Source organism: Sapajus apella, unplaced genomic scaffold (genome assembly GCF_009761245.1).
Source record: "Sapajus apella isolate SASKATOON/1434 unplaced genomic scaffold, GSC_monkey_1.0 scaffold68, whole genome shotgun sequence".
NCBI classification, from domain to species: domain Eukaryota; kingdom Metazoa; phylum Chordata; class Mammalia; order Primates; family Cebidae; genus Sapajus; species Sapajus apella.
In genome coordinates, this window is record NW_022437008.1 from 682,973 (window position 1) to 699,972 (window position 17,000).

At 57.2% G+C, this 17,000-nt stretch overlaps 1 protein-coding gene across 9 annotated transcripts in view; it reads right to left on the minus strand.

Annotated features, from left to right (window-relative positions):
- The window catches only part of ARHGEF1 (Rho guanine nucleotide exchange factor 1), a 35,403-nt gene extending 19,052 nt beyond the window's left edge, over positions 1 to 16,351 (minus strand). For 2 of the 9 annotated variants that reach the window (XR_004260152.1, XM_032249243.1), the window contains exons 1-26: positions 15,790 to 16,351; positions 15,541 to 15,583; positions 15,065 to 15,311; positions 14,612 to 14,641; positions 14,130 to 14,229; positions 13,897 to 13,993; positions 13,784 to 13,819; positions 13,119 to 13,256; positions 12,167 to 12,272; positions 11,212 to 11,223; positions 10,262 to 10,429; positions 9,787 to 9,932; positions 5,435 to 5,581; positions 5,113 to 5,195; positions 4,813 to 4,938; positions 4,571 to 4,685; positions 4,067 to 4,167; positions 3,684 to 3,761; positions 3,356 to 3,431; positions 3,084 to 3,251; positions 2,431 to 2,518; positions 2,207 to 2,293; positions 1,749 to 1,864; positions 1,551 to 1,637; positions 997 to 1,160; positions 813 to 913 (exon numbers count right to left, since the gene is read on the minus strand). Coding sequence is in view for 8 of the 9 variants with exons in the window: in XM_032249243.1 (XP_032105134.1) it covers positions 830 to 913; positions 997 to 1,160; positions 1,551 to 1,637; positions 1,749 to 1,864; positions 2,207 to 2,293; positions 2,431 to 2,518; positions 3,084 to 3,251; positions 3,356 to 3,431; positions 3,684 to 3,761; positions 4,067 to 4,167; positions 4,571 to 4,685; positions 4,813 to 4,938; positions 5,113 to 5,195; positions 5,435 to 5,581; positions 9,787 to 9,932; positions 10,262 to 10,429; positions 11,212 to 11,223; positions 12,167 to 12,272; positions 13,119 to 13,256; positions 13,784 to 13,819; positions 13,897 to 13,993; positions 14,130 to 14,229; positions 14,612 to 14,641; positions 15,065 to 15,311; positions 15,541 to 15,583; positions 15,790 to 15,867 (2,721 nt within the window). In the remaining variant the exon portion in view is untranslated. Of the gene's footprint in view, positions 1 to 197; positions 546 to 583; positions 708 to 812; positions 914 to 996; positions 1,161 to 1,550; positions 1,638 to 1,748; positions 1,865 to 2,206; positions 2,294 to 2,430; positions 2,519 to 3,083; positions 3,252 to 3,355; positions 3,432 to 3,683; positions 3,762 to 4,066; positions 4,168 to 4,570; positions 4,686 to 4,812; positions 4,939 to 5,112; positions 5,196 to 5,434; positions 5,582 to 9,786; positions 9,933 to 10,261; positions 10,430 to 11,211; positions 11,224 to 12,166; positions 12,273 to 13,118; positions 13,257 to 13,783; positions 13,820 to 13,896; positions 13,994 to 14,129; positions 14,230 to 14,611; positions 14,642 to 15,064; positions 15,312 to 15,540; positions 15,584 to 15,789 lie in introns of those variants that run through there. The other 7 variants (XM_032249245.1, XM_032249241.1, XM_032249247.1 and 4 more) reach the window with 7 other exon arrangements.
- Between the last annotated feature and the right edge of the window lie 649 nt (positions 16,352 to 17,000).

Sequence of the window (17,000 nt, forward strand, 5' to 3'; positions counted from 1 at the left end):
GTCAGGGTGGGAGCTGGAGGGCGGTGTCAGGGAGATGCCTCATACCCAGTGTGTGCGCGGAGTGCCTGGGGAGTAACTGTTCAAAATGAATGAACTGGCGGGAGGCACACAGGCACAGACCCAGGAAGTCGACGCCAGACAGTCACAGAGAGCTCCCAACGCCATGCCAGAACCCATCCCACCCTCACACACGCAGATCTCTTCTTAGATAATATATATTAAAAAATAAACCTCCAATTCAGCATATAAAAACAGAGCGAAGGCACTTGGGGGTGGGGGGTGGGGGGTGGCCTCTACAGGCAATACTGAGATGGCCCGGGTCACCGCGGTGCCCCCTGGAATGAAGCCCTGAGTCCCCCAAGCAGAGGGCAGGAGGGAGAGATGGCCAAGGCCCATGTGGGCCCAGTAACCCCAGCTGGGCCCCTCCCAGGCGGCCTGAAGCTCCCTCTCCTCAGGCCCTCGGGGTGTGAGATGCTGCTGCAGCTGTGTGGGTGGGGGTGGTCCCTCATGTCCTCTCCCCAATTCCTTTCCTTCTTGAAAAAGGCCTGGGGGATGTAGGAGAAGAAGGGAGACAGGGAGAGATGGAGAGAGAAACAGGAAGAGCGGAGAGAGAAAGGGAGGTGGGGAGAGGCAGGCAGGCACAAAGACAGAGGAGCAGAGATTATCAGAAACAGACACAGATGAGAGACATTGTTAGAGTGGGGAGACTCAGGAAAGACAAAGAGAAAGATGGACAGAAGGGGCTGTAAGGATGTGAGCTCTGGAGGGGGCCTCCTTCCAGAACATGCCCAGGCCCTCAGATCCCCACTCACCTTCCTGGGCAGGGACCTCAAGTGCAGCCGGGCTGGGGGACAGAGTTCCCCCCAAGCTGCGACAGGAGGGGTCGCAGGCGGCAAAATTCCTCCTCCAACTCCTGTTGGGGTAGGGGTCATGGATGAGGGGGGCCCCCCTTCTTCCCCAGCCCACTAAGGGCACCCCTGGCTGGCCCTGCCCTACCTCCAGCTGCTTCATGGTCTCCTCCAAGCTGAGCAGGTTCTCCTGGATTTCCTGGGTCCGTGCTGGGCTCAGGGGGCTGCCCCCTGGGACCCCATGCCCATCTGGAGGAGGCCCCGCCCCGCTGTCTTCCTCCACGGGAAACAGAAGCTGCTTCAGGGACAGCACTGGCCAGGGACAAGGGGGCGGAGTTAGGAGACAGGGGCAGGGCTGGGAGCTGGGATGGGGGATGCCGAAGGGGTTGTGTAGGGGCTGGAGGTTCGGGTGGGTGCCAGGCAAGCCTGAGCAGATGAGGTTAGGGTGGTGAAGGCTGGGTTTAGGGTTGGGACAGGGCAGGAAGGTTTCAGGGAGAGGCTGAATACAGAGGCAAGGAAGGGATGGCGGCTGCAGAAGAGGGGCTTGGGCACCCAGGACAGCAGTACAGGCCAGGTGGGTTGGGAGCATTTGTTTTCTGGCAGTTGGGCATAAGGAAATTTTTGACAGGGAGAGCCTTGTTCTAGTTGGAACAGGGGCACTGTTTGGGCTGGTGGCCACCTGGAGGGGCAGGGCTGGACTACCTTTCCGAAGGGCCGTGGCAGCGAGCTGGCCCTCGGGGCCTGGTCTGCAGAAGGGCAGGAGGTCACTGAGGATTCTCTCTGTCCGGGCTGGGTTGGGGAACAGGGAGGGAGCTCAGATCCTGCCGGGCCTCCTGCTGATGCCTCTCCCCACCGGGGAGCCCCAACCCAGCCCCTCCCGCAGCATCCCTCTGGTCTCACCATCAGCCTGAGACGTCTCTCGGCCACCATTGCCGTTCTCAGAGCTGCTGAGGAGGGGTTCTCGGGTGCTGAGGGGAGGAAGTGCTGGGTGACCCCACACCCCTGGCCCCGGGGGGCTGCAGGGGCAGGGAGACAGAGAGCTGGAGGTGGGGAGGCAGGGAGGTCCGGAGACAGAGATGGAAGTTGAGGCTGGGAGACAGGGAGACAGAGAGGCCCAGACAACAGAAGACACAGAGGCCTGGAGACAGGAGACAGACAGGGCAGTGGTGGGGTCGGCACACACACGTGCAGATACACACATACCATACATGCACGCACAGTCATGTGCTTGCACACGTGCACACGTGCACACGCACACGGAGATGGCTGGGGCTTGCATTCTGAAGTTGTGTAGGGAAGCCAGCCCCACCTTCCAGCTCCCTCCCTGAACCTCCAGCTCCTTCCATGACCCTACTCACCTGCTTGGGCTGGGCCGGGGCTTAGGGCGAGAGGCAGGGGCAGGAACTTTCAGGGATCCAGCGGTCTCGGTGATGAGGGCACACCAGCTGGGGAGAGAGGCCAAATCCCTAGGCAGTCAGAGCCCCCAGACCCTATCCCGGGGACTCCCCACAGCCCTCCTGTTCCCAGGAACACAGAGGCCTGAGCCTTCTCAACCCATACTCGGAACTCAGACCCCACTCACTTCTTCCGCTCTGACACAGTCTGTGCCACCAGCTCGTAGATCTGGGCCTCCTGGTCCCAGGTAAAAATGACGTAGAAGGCTTTGTGATCTGCCAGGAGAGGGGGAGATGGGGCTCAGAGCCCAGGTCCCCCCCAGTGCATGCCCCTCCCTGAGCACAGGCTGGAGAAGTCACCCACAAAGGCTGTGCCCTCAGGGCTCCCATGGCTCAACTCACCCCTTACTGTCCACTAATATCCAGGGCCCTATGAGTCCTCCTCCTGAGCCTCCCCACTCACACCTCCTTATGGAATCAGCCAAGTCCCCTGGTCTACCTATGAAACCCCCCCAGCCACTCTCACCCTCCAGCCACTTCCAGTGTTTCTGGCCTGAGACGACGCCCCAGCACTATGTTTACAAATACCTCCTCCCTGGGCTCCTGGCCTTTCCTCTCGTTTGCACAAGACACACCTCTGTGCAAACACCTGCAGCACTTACCGCCTCACTTATAAAACCGGCCAGGCCTGGCCCCGCCCTGCCCACCTCCACCCACTTCTCAGCCTCTCTGCCAGAATGCCAGCTCCCTGGCTCTCTAGAGGGGTCTGCTCCCCACTGCACAGGCAGCTCTGCCCGAAAGAGACACCCTCTGTCCTGGGCCACGCAGTGGCTGTGCTCACCGGTGGCCACCTCGCGGGTCATGGCGGAGGTGAGCCGCAGCACGGGCCGTAGCATGGTCTTGCCGTCGGGCGTGGCTGTCAGCGTCCGGCTGTGGGACTTGAGCAGCAGCCGCTCGTCCTGGCGCTGGAGCAGCAGCAGCAGATCGTCCAGCAGCAGCACATGCACCTCTATGGGGCGGGCAGTGCTCACATGGTGTCCCCCCACGAGACACCCTCCCCACCCCAGCTCACTGCCCCCACACCCCGCACCAGGCAGCTGCCCTGGCACTCACCCACAGCCTTGTCCTTTGTCACTCGCCACGTCAGTGGGCCCTCGTGGACCAATTTCTTCTTGGTGATGTCCAGGTTCTGGGGCAGGAGGGAGTGATGGTTTGTGCAGGTTGGCAGGAGGTAATTGGGGTTGGTGGAGAGGGGAAGGGCAGGGCAGTGGCCGAGGATGACCACAGGCTGGGGATCATGGGATTGGCATGAGGTGGGGACCAGAGCTCTCGTTCCCTGGGTGTATTATGGGATGGGCAGGACAGGCTGGGGGCTGCATCACAGAATCCCCTGGGCCAAGGAGAGTTCGGGGGTGGGGGAGGCAGGAGGGTCAGGTCACACCTTGAACTCGCTCAGCATGGGGTCACTGCTCTGCCGAAGGTGGGATAAGTCCAGGCGCCGCTGATAGTCCTTGAGCCTCTGGGGCAGAGACAGGAGTGTTATGGGGACAAGCTATGTGCTAGGGCTGACCTGTAGTGACCCACACTGGTAAGGCGAGAGCCAAGAGCAACTTCCGATGGGGGCAAGCTGAGGGCGGCGCCCAACCTCCGGTGACCCTGAGAGAGGTACTGAGGGCCAAGCCAAGCCCCAGACACATGGTGACCCTCGTGGGAGACAGGCCAAGGGGTGGGGTATGGCTTCTGGACACGCTGAGGTAGGGGCCGGCTCATGCTCCCACTCCCACACTGCCCACTGTCCCGGGTGTGGGGCCAGCCCAGGCTCACCAGCAGGTCCTCCATGTCACGCACAGCTTGGTTGACGTGGTGTAGAATTTCCCGGCAGCACTCGGCGGCCAGCTCCACTTTCTCCCGTTCTGTGGACTCTTCTGCAGGCAAGAAAGAGAGCAGGTCTGGTGAACCCCTGCCGTAGAGGCTCCAGGTTCTGCAGCCAAGGTTAGAGAAAGGAGAGCTGGTGGGGCATAGTGGCTCACGCCTGTAATCCCAGCACTTTGGGAGGCTAAGGCAGGAGGATCACTTGAGACCAGGAGTTCAAGACCAGCCTGGATAACATGGCGAGACTCCATCTCTATAAAAAAAAATTTAAAAATTAGCTGGGCATGGTGGTGTGCCCCTGGGGTCCCAGCTACTCAGGAAGCTGAGGAGGGAGGACAGCTAGAGCCTGGGTGATTGAGGCTGCAAGGAGCTGTGATGTTCTCACTGATGAAGATGAGAAAAGAAAATATAAAAAAAAAAAGAGAGCCAAGGCCCAGAGAGCCGGGCCTGCGGTACCTGTGTTCTGCCCGATGCTCTGCAGGAGCAGGGGGTACTTGGTCAGCCGCTGCATCTCCGTGGGGATCATGTCCTTCAGCTGCAGGCGGCGGCACCTCGGGCGGCTCTCAGCTTCCTGCAGGAAACGGCTGCTGGTGCTGCGATGGCCCAGGCTTCCGGTGCACCCCAGGGTGCAGGCACCAAGGAGTCTGAGTCTCCAGGATCCTCCTCCCCAGAAACTTGGAGGCCAGACCCCACCTCACCTGCACGAAGGCACAGAACCGAGGCTCCTTGCGTTGCTTGGCTTTGAGCTGCTCTAAGGCAAATGACTGGCGGCTGCAGAAGCGGGAGGAGATTTTCTGGAACCAGGAGCCCTCGGCACCATCAAACTACAGTGAGATTCAGGCCAGGCAGGCGTCTCAGTGGGGATGGGCAAGAACAGGGCCTGAAGCACGAGAGGCGTGAAGCCCAGACCCTGGGACTGGAGTAGGGCAGGGTCAGGACCCGACCCAGGCCTGGATTCCAGGTGTCTGGCTGGGAGGAGGGGGGCCTGGGCATCTCACCCGGGCCAGCAGTACATCTCCGATCTCCTCGATGAGGTAGCCACTCTCCTGCCTCCGCTTCATCAGGCGATCGAGGAACAGGGCTGTGGGGCAGGAGGAAAGGGGCGCTCCGTCAGGGCCTGGAAGGTGCTTTGTGGGACCTGCTGTGGCATGGTGCAGGTAGGGCTGCAGGTGTGTCTGTATCTGATCCTCGGGGCTGGGTGATGCATCTGCCCCTACCCCATGTGAGCTCTGGGGTTCCCAGGCAGGTTGAACCCAGGGCTAGAACGGAGCTGCCCGTGGGGCAGTGGGGTGCACAGAGGGACCCCGGCCCTGCACTCACAGTGCACCTCGATGAGCTCGTCCAGGCTGGGGAAGATGTTCTGTAGCTCCTCCAGGGGGAAGAAGCCGCCCTCCGCCATGGGCTGGTAGAAGAGATCGTGCAGCACCCGCAGCATGCGCACATGGGCCGCCTCTGTCACCAGCAGCTCTGCGGGGCCACCAAAGCAGGGAACGCGTTGGGAAGAGTGCAGACTGGGGGCATGACCTCAGGGACAGGCTGGAGGAGTTAGGTGGAGGGGGGAGGAAAGCCTCCTAGAAGTTGGTGGGAAAAAACTCTCTTCAGCTAGCCATGGTGGTTCACACTTGTAATCCCAGCACTTTGGGAGGTCGAGACAGGAGAATCACCTGAACCCAGGAGTCCAAGATCAGCCTGGGCAACATTGTGAAACCCTGTCTCTACCAAAAATTAAAAAAAAATTGGTCAGGCACGGTGGCTCACGCTTGTAATCCCAACTACTCAGGAGGCTGAGGCAGGAGAATTGCTTGAACCTGGGAGGCGGAGGTTGTGGTGAGCCAAGATTGCACCATTGCACTCCAGCCTGGGCAACAAGAGCAAAACTCCGTCTCAAAAGAAAAAAAAAAAAAAATTAGCCTGGACATGGTGGTGTGTGCCTGTAGTCCCAGCTACTCGGGAGGCTGAAGTGGGAAGATCCCTTGAGCCCAGGAGGTCGAGGCTGCAGTGAGCTATAATTGCATTACTGCACCCCAGCCTAGGCGACAGAGTGAGATCTTGTCTCAAAATAAATAAAAGGTCCTGGCCCGGTGGCTCACGCCTATAATCCCAGCACTTTGGGAGGCTGAGGCGGGTGGATCAGAAGGTCAGGAGTTCAAGACCAGCCTGGTCAGTATGGTGAAACCTCATCTCTACTAAAAAATACAAAAATTAGCTGGGCGTGGTGGCGTGCACCTATATTCCCAACTACTTGGGGGGCTGAGGCAGGAGAATCTCTTGAACCCGGGAGGCGGAGGTTGCAGTAAGCCAAGATCGTGCCACTCCACTCCAGCCTGGGTGACAGAGCAAGACTATGTCTCCAAAACAAAGCAAACAAACAAATAAAAAAAACTTCTTAAACGTTTGCCTTCTTAAATAGCCACTGAGGGGCCGGCGCGGTGGCTCATGTCTGTAAATCCGAGCACTTTGGGATGCCAAGGTGGGTGGATCACAAGGTCAAGAGATCAAGACCATCCTGGCCAACATGGTGAAACCCTGTCTCTACTAAAAATACAAATATTAGCTGGGTGTGGTGGCAGGCGCCTATAGTCCCAGCTACTTGGGAGGCTGAGGCAGGAGAAGTGCTTGAAATCGGGAGGCAGAGGTTGCAGTGAGCTGAGATGGTGCCACTGCACTCCAGCCTGGCAACAGCGAGACTCCGTCTCAAAAAAAAAAAAAAAAAAAAGAGCCACTGAGGATTCCTCAACCCTCTGCCTTTCCCTTTTCACTGTGGCAACCAGCCAGAGTGACCAAGGGCCTCTGTTTGCCAGCCTGGGCTTTCAGTGATAAAACTGGGAATGTCCCAAGCAAACGGGGACAAGTTGATCATCCCACTCGCCAGCAAGCTTACAGCTGTGCTTAGCGTCTAACCATCAGGCCACATTACACAGTGATTGACAGATTGAGATCCAGGGATCCCCCCAAACCCTGGAGGGCATATGTGTGAGTTTCAGGGGCCCCAGAAGTCCTCTAAGTGCAGGATTTTGTGTGTTATGCAGAGAGAGAAATTGATAGCCTGTCCAACGTGATAGCCACCAGCCACAAACAACTCTTCACATTTTCATTAATTAAAATGAAATGAAATTTTAAAAATTCAGTCTTCAGTTGTGTTTAGTGTTTTTGTTGTTGTTGCTATTTTGTTGTTGAGATGGAGTCTTGCTCTGTCACCCACGCTGCAATGCAGTGGCGTGATCTTGGCTCACTCCAACCTCTGCCTCCTGAGTTCAAGCGATTCTCCTGCCTCAGCCTCCCAAGTAGCTGAGACTATAGGCATGCACCACCATGCCCTGCTAATTTTTATTATTTTTTTATAGAGATGGGGCTTTACCACATTGGCAGGCTGGACTTGAACTCCTGACCTCAACTGATCCACCCTCCTCGGCCTCCCAAAGTGCTGGGATTACAGGCATGAGCCACCAAGCCTTGCCTTTTTTTTTTTTTTTTTTTTTGAGACAGAGTCTTGCTCTGTAGCCCAGACTAGAGTGCAGTGGCATGTTCTGGGCTCATTGCAACCTCTGTGTCCTGCTTCCTGGGTTCAAGCAATTCTCCTGTCACAGTCTCCCAAGTATCGGGAATTACAACCATGTGCCACCACGCTTGGCTAATTTTTATATGTTTAGTAGAGACGGGGTTTCACTGTATTGTCCAGGCTGGTCTTGAACTCCTGACCTCAAGTGATCTGCCCACCTCGGGTTCCCAAAGTGCTGGGATTATAGGCATGAGCCACTGCCCCTGGCCTAGTGCATTTGAAGTGCTCACCAGCCCTAGGTGGCTGGTAGTCCCCATGGTGAGCAGTACAAATAAAGCACATTTCCATTCCAGAAAGTCCTACTGGATAGGATATGGTTCACGTTTGTTTTTTTAAATATCATGTCCTTAGAAGGATCTGTGACCCAAAAAGTACTCATCTACTCCCCTAAAATTTTTGAATAAGTACCTTTTTCACTACGAAGTAATCTGTAAATAAGCTTTCGATCAATTCCAAAAGCTTTCTCTTTTTGCCACCAACCTCCCTAGCCAACATAGAATGAGAAAGCACAGGAGCCGGGCGCGGTGGCTCAAGCCTGTAATCCCAGTACTTTGGGAGGCCAGGGCGGGTGGATCACGAGGTCAAGAGATCGAGACCATCCTGGTCAACATGGTGAAACCCCGTCTCTACTAAAACTACAAAAAATTAGCTGGGCATGGTGGCGCGTGCCTGTAATCCCAGCTACTCAGGAGGCTGAGGCAGGAGAATTGCCTAAACCCAGGAGGCGGAGGTTGCGGTGAGCCGAGATCGCGCCATTGCACCCCACCGGGGGAAACATGAGTAAAACCCCCTCTAAAAAAAAAAAAAAAAAAAGAAAGCACAGGAAAAAAAGAAAAAGACAAAAATGGCCAGGCATGGTAGCTCACACCTGTAATCCCAGCACTTTGGGAGGCCAAGGCGGGTGGATCACGAGGTCAGGAGTTTGAGAGCAGCCTAGCCAACAGGGGGAAACCTCATCTCTACTAAAGATACAAAAAATTAGTCAGGAGTGGTAGTGTACGCCTGTAGTCCTAGCTACTCAGGAGGCTGAGGCAGAAGAATCACTCGAACCTGGGAGGTGGAGGTTGCAGTGGTGGAGCCGAGATCGCGCCATTGCATTCCAGCCTGGGCAACAGGGTGAGACTCTGTCTCAAAAAAAAAAAAAAAAAAAAAAAAAAAAAACAAAAGACAAAAATGATACACTCATCTCTCCACCCAGAAGCAAGCACTGCTAATACACTGATCATTTCCCCAAACTTTCCCCTATGGGGATCTTTTCTTCCCTAAGCCATTAAGATCACACTAGTAACAACAATCTCATTAAAATGCTCTTCTTTGACTGGGCCTGGTAGCTCACACCTGTAATCCCAGGACTTTGGGAGGCTGAGGTAGGAGATTCACTTGAGCCCAAGAGTTTGAGATCAGCCTGGCCAACATGGTGAAACCTCATCTCTGCAAAGAATACAAAAATTAGCCGGGCATGGTGGTGCCTGCCTGTGTTCTCAGCTACTCGGGAGGCTGAGGTGGGGGGATCACTTGAGCCTGGGAGGGTGAGGCTACAGCGAGCCATGAGCACGCCACTGCACTCCAGCTTGGGAGACAGACTGAGACCCTACCTTGAATAAAAATATAAAATAAAATAAAATGCTCCTCCTCTGGGCCCAACACTGTGCTAAACACGTCACACAAATCATCGCATCTTCATGACAATATTTCAGGTAGGAACTATTAGTGCCCACATTTCACAAGTAAAGAAACAAAGGCTTGCACCAGAAGTTTCACCATGTTGACCAGGATGGTCTCGATCTCATGATCCACTGGCCTCGGCCTCCCAAAGTGCTGGGATTACAGGCGTGAGCCACCGTGCCCGGCAATGCAACATTCTTAACATCAGCACCGTCTTGCACTACTAGAAATTCTTTGGAAATGTCCATTCCACAGCGGCACTCACATTTCACTGAAATGCTCTCTGCTGGAACAATCTGAACTTGGAACAAGAGGGAATCTGAAGCTGTCTTCAAGCTCTCCCTATATTAAACAACACCAAGATGCAATTCTCTCTGCGCCTGTCTCTGCCTTTGCCAGAGCTGGACTATGTCCTTGGCCACAGTGAGGCGGATGGGACAGCACTCACCGCTGATGACCTCCTGCCGCTTCACCTGGCTCTTGGGTAGCCTGTGCAGGGTGTCTGGGGGGATGAGTTCCCGCCAGCCGGGAGGCTCTTCTGGTTCAAGCTCTAGTCCTGACCGTCCCGGCTCCCCGTCATCTCCAGGCTCAGGGCTGTGGACAGAGGTCTTGCTAGGGTCCCAGCTTGGGCCATCCCAGGAAGCAGCCTTCAACTTCTTAAGAACATTCAACCCCGGTCAGTGGCCTTGGCATTTGATGCCCCCAGGGTAGCCCGTGTGACATACCAGACCTCTAGATCTGACCAGACTAGAGTCCCCAGATCTCTAGAAACATTCTACCCCCTCCTCCTCCAAGGTCTGTGACCATAGTTGGCCTCAATGACCTCGGCCTCCAACGCCCATTCCTCTGTGACTCGGACAACAGTCCCTCCCTGATTCTCCAGGCTGCCTTAGTGGATAGGGGAAGGGAGAGGGTTGACATACGTGGCTCGTTGGGCAGGGCCAAGCACTGCCGTTGCGGAACTGGGGTCCATGTCCACGTCGCTCCGGGAGCGGCCCCCACCCCGGCCCTTAGCCCCGAGGCTGCCCCGGGAAGGCCGGCGGCGGTCACTCACCCGCAGGCTCTCTGAGCGCCCCAGACGCCCTGATAGCCTGGACCCCGAGGCCAAAGATAGAGTCAGGCAGAGACCAGGGGAGTAGAGACAAGGAGAGACCAAGACAAGGACAGAGACGAGGCGGAACCAGTACAGGGACAGAGACGGGGAGAGACCAGGACAGGGACAGAGACAGGAGAGACCAGGACAGGGGCAGAGACGGGGAGAGACCAGGACAGGGACAGAGACAGGAGAGACCAGGACAGGGGCAGAGACGGGAGAGACAGGGACAGAGACGCGAGAGACAGGGACAGGGACAGAGACGGGAGAGACAGGGACAGAGACGAGGAGAGACCAGGACAGGGACAGAGACGGGAGAGAGCAGGACAGGGAGACAGGAGAGACCAGGACAGGGGCAGAGACAGGAGAGACAGGGACAGGGTTGGGGAGAGACCAGGACCGGGACAGGGAAGACCAGGACAGGGATCAAACATGCAACAGAAGAGAAAGGAAAGAGAATCAGAGGAGTGGTGGGATTTTAGGGGCGCTGGGGTGGTGGGGGGTGGCTGGGGGAGGGATATTGAAATTTGATGGGGAAGGATGGGGAACCCAGGGTAGGGTTAGGACTGACCCCTCCCTTCCCTAAGACAGGGGGATGGAAAGAGGGGTGTTTATGGGGTGGGGAGGATTTCCATACTTAACTCTTCAACTGGGAGGGTGATGTCCCCACCCGCCCCTCACAGGGGGTGAAGGGGAAGGATTGGCCATGGGGAGAAGGGAGGGGCTGGGAGAAATGGGGGAGGGGCTAGCCCTTCCCCCACCCAGGGCCCAGGCACCCACCTCTTCCACTTTCTGAGGAGAGAGGGGCATAGGGTCAGAGATGGACCCAGATGGAACCCGACCCACCTCCCCACACCTACCACAGGGTCCCCAAAGCAGCGGCACAAGGACGGGCAGGGGGCAGAGCCTGCCCCCCAGCTGTAAGGGGGACAGGGCCCCCAGGGCACAGAGCACAGAGGGGTAGGGGGGTTGAGGGACGGGCACCAGGAGGCTGGAGCAAGGCGGGCAGGGTGGGGGCTTGAAAGAGAAGGGAACGGCCAGGCCCAGTGGCTCTGCCTGTAATCCCAGCACTTTGGGAGGCTGAGGTGGGTGGTTCATCTGAGGTCAGAAGCTCAAGACCAGCCTAGCCAACATGGTGAAACCCCACCTCTACTAAAAATAAAAAAATTAGCCGGGCATGGTGGCACATGCCTGTAATCCCAGCTACTTGGGAGGCTGGGACAAGAGAATTGCTTGAACCTGGGAAGCAGAGGTTGCAGTGAGCCAAGATTGCCCCACTGCACTCCAGCCTGGGCAACAGAGCAAGACTCCGTCTCAAAATAAATAAATAAATAAAAGAAAGAAAAGGGGAAGAAGGGCTAAAAAAATGAAAAGTGGCAGAGAGACTGGAGGGGGATGGAAAGTGGGAAAAGAAAACCCAGGTGAGAGAGGAGGGGGGAATAAAGGCGATGGAAGGAGAGGAGGAGAGGAAGGGAGGAGGAGAAAGATTAGTGAAAAAAGAAAGGAAAGGAAGCAGGAGGGGAAGAAGGAAGGAAGAAGGAAAGGGGGCAATAAGGAAGCAGGAGGGAGATGAGGAAAGGAAAGAAGGGAGAGGAATGGCAAGAACCAGAGAGCAGGGGAGGAGCAGGGAGAGCAAGAGGCTGGCACAGCAGGCGCAGATGGCAGCGGCGACCCACACCCACCCCCCAGCGCTCAGTAACCCCCTCCCGCCACCCCTGCATCCCAGCCTGGGCACCTCTCTGTTTCAGCCCCCTCATCAGTACTCTCCAGGGGCACCGGGGGCTCCAGGCTCATTGGGCCCTGCGGGGACGAGTCCCCTAGCTCCAGGGGAGCCTCAGCACCTGTGGGGTAGAGGGAGCAGGGCTTGCTCCAAGGCCTTGGAGACCAGAAGACCCACACTCTGCGGCCTAGAAACGCGGCGGTTAAGCTACCCAGTGCCAGGCAGACACCAAGTGGCTGCTCTGTACTTCAGCATGGAACAGACAGACATTAAGACCTCTGAGAACACAGCTGTGGGCCACGGGGGGCAGGGTGTGAGGATGCCATAGAGGTGGGTGCGCCTGTGCACTCCCACCCAACCAGACTGCAGCCCCCTGAGGTCGGGAGGGCACTGGATTCCGTGCTGCCTCCACCTCCATTCATCCTCCTCACCCTCTCATACCCCTTTAGAGACCAGCAAGTGGAGACTAAGAAATGGGAGTCATTTCCCAGACATAAATAAATACAAGGAAACAGTAGAGCCGGGGTGTGAGCCTGGGCCTGGCCACGCAGAGACCCTAAGGTCTAAGGCCTAAGGCCACAGAGATCTAAGGACAGTGAGGGAGGAAGTTAATGGGGTTGCCGGGCTCCCCACCTAGGGGGCCAGAAATGCAGCTCCAAGGGTGGACTGCTCATGTACTCAGGGAAGGTTCTGGAAAATGAAGGGCTGATGGAAAACGTAGTCGAAGCGGGGGTGGGAGACACAGCACCAGGAGCGGGCAGAGCCTGGGAGGAAAGCTGCAGAAAGGGTGAACTGAGGGAAGGGAAAGTTATGAATGCCAGTGGTAACCAGGAGCAGAGAGGGGCAGACGCTGAGCAACGGGGAGGTGTCGCTGGGGAATGGCTTCTATCTGGGGGTGCCAAGGGGGCGGGAGCACTCCCACCAGGATCCCCGGGCCTCACGGAGCCCCGGCCCAGAAAACTCTCACCTGGTTCCCGGTCTGGGCTGTCCAGGGACGGAGGGTGCAGAGAGACTCCAGGGGTGTCCTGCCCAGGAGCCCCAACATTCCGGTCTCGAGAGGACACCCCCAGGCCTCCCTTCCGGTCTGCAGCACCTGGCTTCTCGGCTGGGGAGACAGTGAAGGAGAAAGAGGGAGATGAGAGAACTCAAATCCACCCACCGGGGAGGCAAGAGGCTGTGCTCCCGCCCTTCCACCCTTGACTAGGAGCCCCCATCCCCTCCTTCTTCGGACCCAGGAGGCCCCCAACCCCTCCTCCTTTGGACCCAGAAGGCACCTAGGAATCCAGGCCCCCAGCCTCTCCTCCCTCAGACCCAGGGGTCCAGGTCCCAGGCCTTCCTCCCTCAGACCCAGGGGTCTGCCCAGCCCCTCCTCCCTCAGACCCAGGGATCCAGGCCCAGGCTTTCCTCCCTCAGACCCAGGAGTCTGAGCCCCCCCACCCCTCCTCCCTCAGACCCAGGGGTCCAGACCCAGCCTTTCCTCCCTCAGACCCAGGAGTCTGAGCCTCCCCACCCTTCCTCCCTCAGACCCAGGGGTCCAGGCCCAGCCTTTTCTCCCTCAGGCCCAGGAGTCCAGGTCCCCAGCCCCTCCCCCGCAGGCCCCCAGGATGGATGCTCTGGCTACAGGTCCATTACCATCAACTTCCACTTTAAGGTGTCGAAAATCTGGAACTGAAATGAGAGACAGTGAGACAGTGAGTGAGAGCAGCTGGGGAAGCCGGGGAGGGCAGAGGCCCGGGCTGCCTTACCCTGGGGCTCTCCCCGGTTCCATCGGGCGGCATCCAGGATGCTGCTCAGCCCCTTCTTGGTCTTGGCAGGCTCGTCCGACCGCCGGTTCCCCATCACCTGAGAGGACAGGGAGGAAGGCTGAGCATCTCTGAGACGACAGTTAAGCAGGATTTGACTCAAGGTGTCCAGAGTCATGAGGCTCCCAGGGCCTCTCTGCAGTGCAAAGGTCAGGACAGGACACTGAGGGAAGCACCTTTTTCCGGAAGAAGTTTCTCCCTGACTTCTTGTCCCCACTCTTGGTCCGCACCCCAAGGTGACGCATGTACAGGCCAATGGCATTGACCACGGCAGCACTGTAAGAGGAGACAGGGAGGGCTCAACACACACACACACACCCCCACCCCCACACACCCCAAGGCCCCTAGAGGCAGAGGCCCGCCCTTCCCATCCTGACCTCACAACTACTTCCTGTGAGACTCTGAGGAGAGACGAGAGGGTTCAAAAGGACAGGGGCCAGGGCTGTTACCCAATGCCCAGGACCCAGGCGTCCAGGCCCCCAACCCCTCCTCCCTCAGACCCAGGCGTCTGGGCCCCCAGCCCTTCCTCCCTCAGACCCAGGATTCCGGGCCCCAGCCCCTCCTCCCTCAGACCCAGGAGTCCAGGCCACCAGCCCCCTCCTCCCTCAAATCCAGGAGGCTGCATGCCTCTCCCTGCCACCCTCTCTGCCTCCCTCACCTCTTTTCTTCATCGGTAGAGATGGTAGGTCTGCAGGAGGAAAAGAGATGTTTATGACACATTTGCTAGGCCTGGGGTCCCCATCCACCCAGGATACATCTCAGGGTTGCTGTCCTGGGATAGGCAGGCAGAGGAGAAACAGACAGGGGACACGGCAGAAGGGATCAGGAAGAACTGTCACAAGAGGAAAGAAGGTCTCTCATCCAGGAGGACGGGATCCAAGTGCCAGATCATGGACAAGACCCAGAAAAGGCAAGGGAACCGCAAAGCTGGAAAGGGAAGAAGACTTGGATCCAAGATGAGTTAAAATGACAGAGCAGAGGAAGAGCCCCAATGCCAAGAAATGAACCCTGAAGCAGAAGAGGGAACCCTGAAATGGGATGGAACGTGCCAGGCAGCAGGGTGCCCTGGAGCTGGGGAGGGGCGATGCTCCCACCAGGGCTGGCCACTCACTGCATCTCCTCCAGGTGCATGAGCAGCCGCTCCGCCACGTGCCGCTCACGGGCCTCGTAGCTGGCTCGGTCCCGCCCAACCCAGGCCTCCAGCTGGGTCAGCTCTTGCTCCCAGGGCGTCATGCCCATGAGCCGCTTAGAGCGGAAGTCCTCCAGCTGCCGGCTCACAGCTGCCTGCTGGCTTTGTACCACCTCCTGCACAAACCGCCGCTGGACATCCTCAGAGATGAGGTCGGGCCGAGTGCGGTCTGCAGGGACGCACAGGGGGAAGACGGTCCAGCTCCCTGTTGGCTTGGACCACGGTCCCCACCCACCTTTGTACTCCCACAGCCATGCTTCCTGAGACTGCTGCCAAGAAGGAATGAACGAATCTCGGCTGTCCAAGCAGAGCATGGGAGTGTGGCCTCTCTCCCCTTGGCCTCCTGGGAGGTGTGGTCCCTGCTGGACACCTCTCCCTCATCCCATCCTTCTCCTTACCAAGTTCAAAGGCGACGTTGGGAGGGACTGGCACCCGCAGAACCTGCTCCAGGGAGAGACTGGAGTTAAGAGGAGGACTTGGTGTGCTGAGAGGCACCCCAGGAGGACTGCCAGGAACCCCAGTCTGAGGCAGGGTGCTGGGGAAGGCTGGGGTCAGCAGCTGCCCTCAGGGCAGAGGTTGGGGGCCCACATGGTGACTGCAGGCCCAAACAGGGATTTCGGGGTTGGGGCTGCTGAAAGGTCTCTCACCGCTGTCTTCTCCAGGAAGCTGTGGTAGAAGTCCAGGAAGGCCTTCTTGGCCTCCTTGGGGCCCAGTGAGCCCAGCATGTCGGCATGCAGACAGCAGAGCTGGGGGAGACGCACAGCATGACTCTATGCCCTCCAACCCCGCCTCAAACCACAGTCTCCCTTTGAAAAGTGCCTTCCCAGCATCCTGGCTACCCCATGGGTGTGGGACTCAACTGCCACCTCCTCTGGGAAGCACTCCCTGACCTCCACCCGTACCACCAGGCCCTGGGTTCCCTTGCAGGCTCCTTGGGGCCACCATGAGCATTTTATAATTTTTGGTCCTGTGCTATGGTCCTTTCTAGTTCTTCATCATTGTCACCTCCTGGCAATAATGACAACTGCTACTAGTACTGATACTGTCTCTACTGAGGGGTCTGTGTATACCAGATGCTGCTCTAAACCCTCTACATGCATTAACTTATTCAATCATAGAGACCATCATTATCCTCATTTTACAGATGAGAAAATGGAGCTCAAGAAGCTTATTCAAAATCACACAGCTAGGCTGAGTGTGGTGGCTCACACCTGTAATCCTGGCACTTTGGGAGGACAAGGCGGGCAGATCACATGAGGTCAGGAGTTCGTGACCAGCCTGGCCAACATGGAGAAATCCTGCTCTATTAAAGCTACAAAAAAAAAAAAAAAAAATTAGCCGGGCATGATAGCGGGCATCTGTAATCCTAGCTACTTGGGAGGCTGAACTGCTTGAACGGGAAGAACTGCTTGAACCCAGGAGGTGGAGGCTGCAGTGAGTCAAGATTGCGCCACTACACTAGAGCCTGAGCAACAGAGTGAGACTCTGTCTCAAAAACAAACAACCAACAACAAACCCGCAAAGTCACACAGCTAATAAGTGGCAAAGTCAGGATTCGAATCCAGGCAACCTGTCTCCACCACACTCCACTGCTGAGAAAGACTGTGAGCAGCTTGAGGCTGTGTGTGTGTTGGGGGTGGGAACTGTAGGTTGATTCGTGTCCCAGATGGTTCCCAGTGTATACTGAGGGCTTGCTAAAGAACAGGTAGATAAGGCCGGGCGCGGTGGCTCAAGCCTGTAATCCCAGCACTTTGGGAGGCCGAGGCGGGTGGATCACAAGGTCAAGAGATCGAGACCATCCTGGTCAACATGGTGAAACCCCGTCTCTACTAAAAATACAAAAAATTAGCTGGGCATG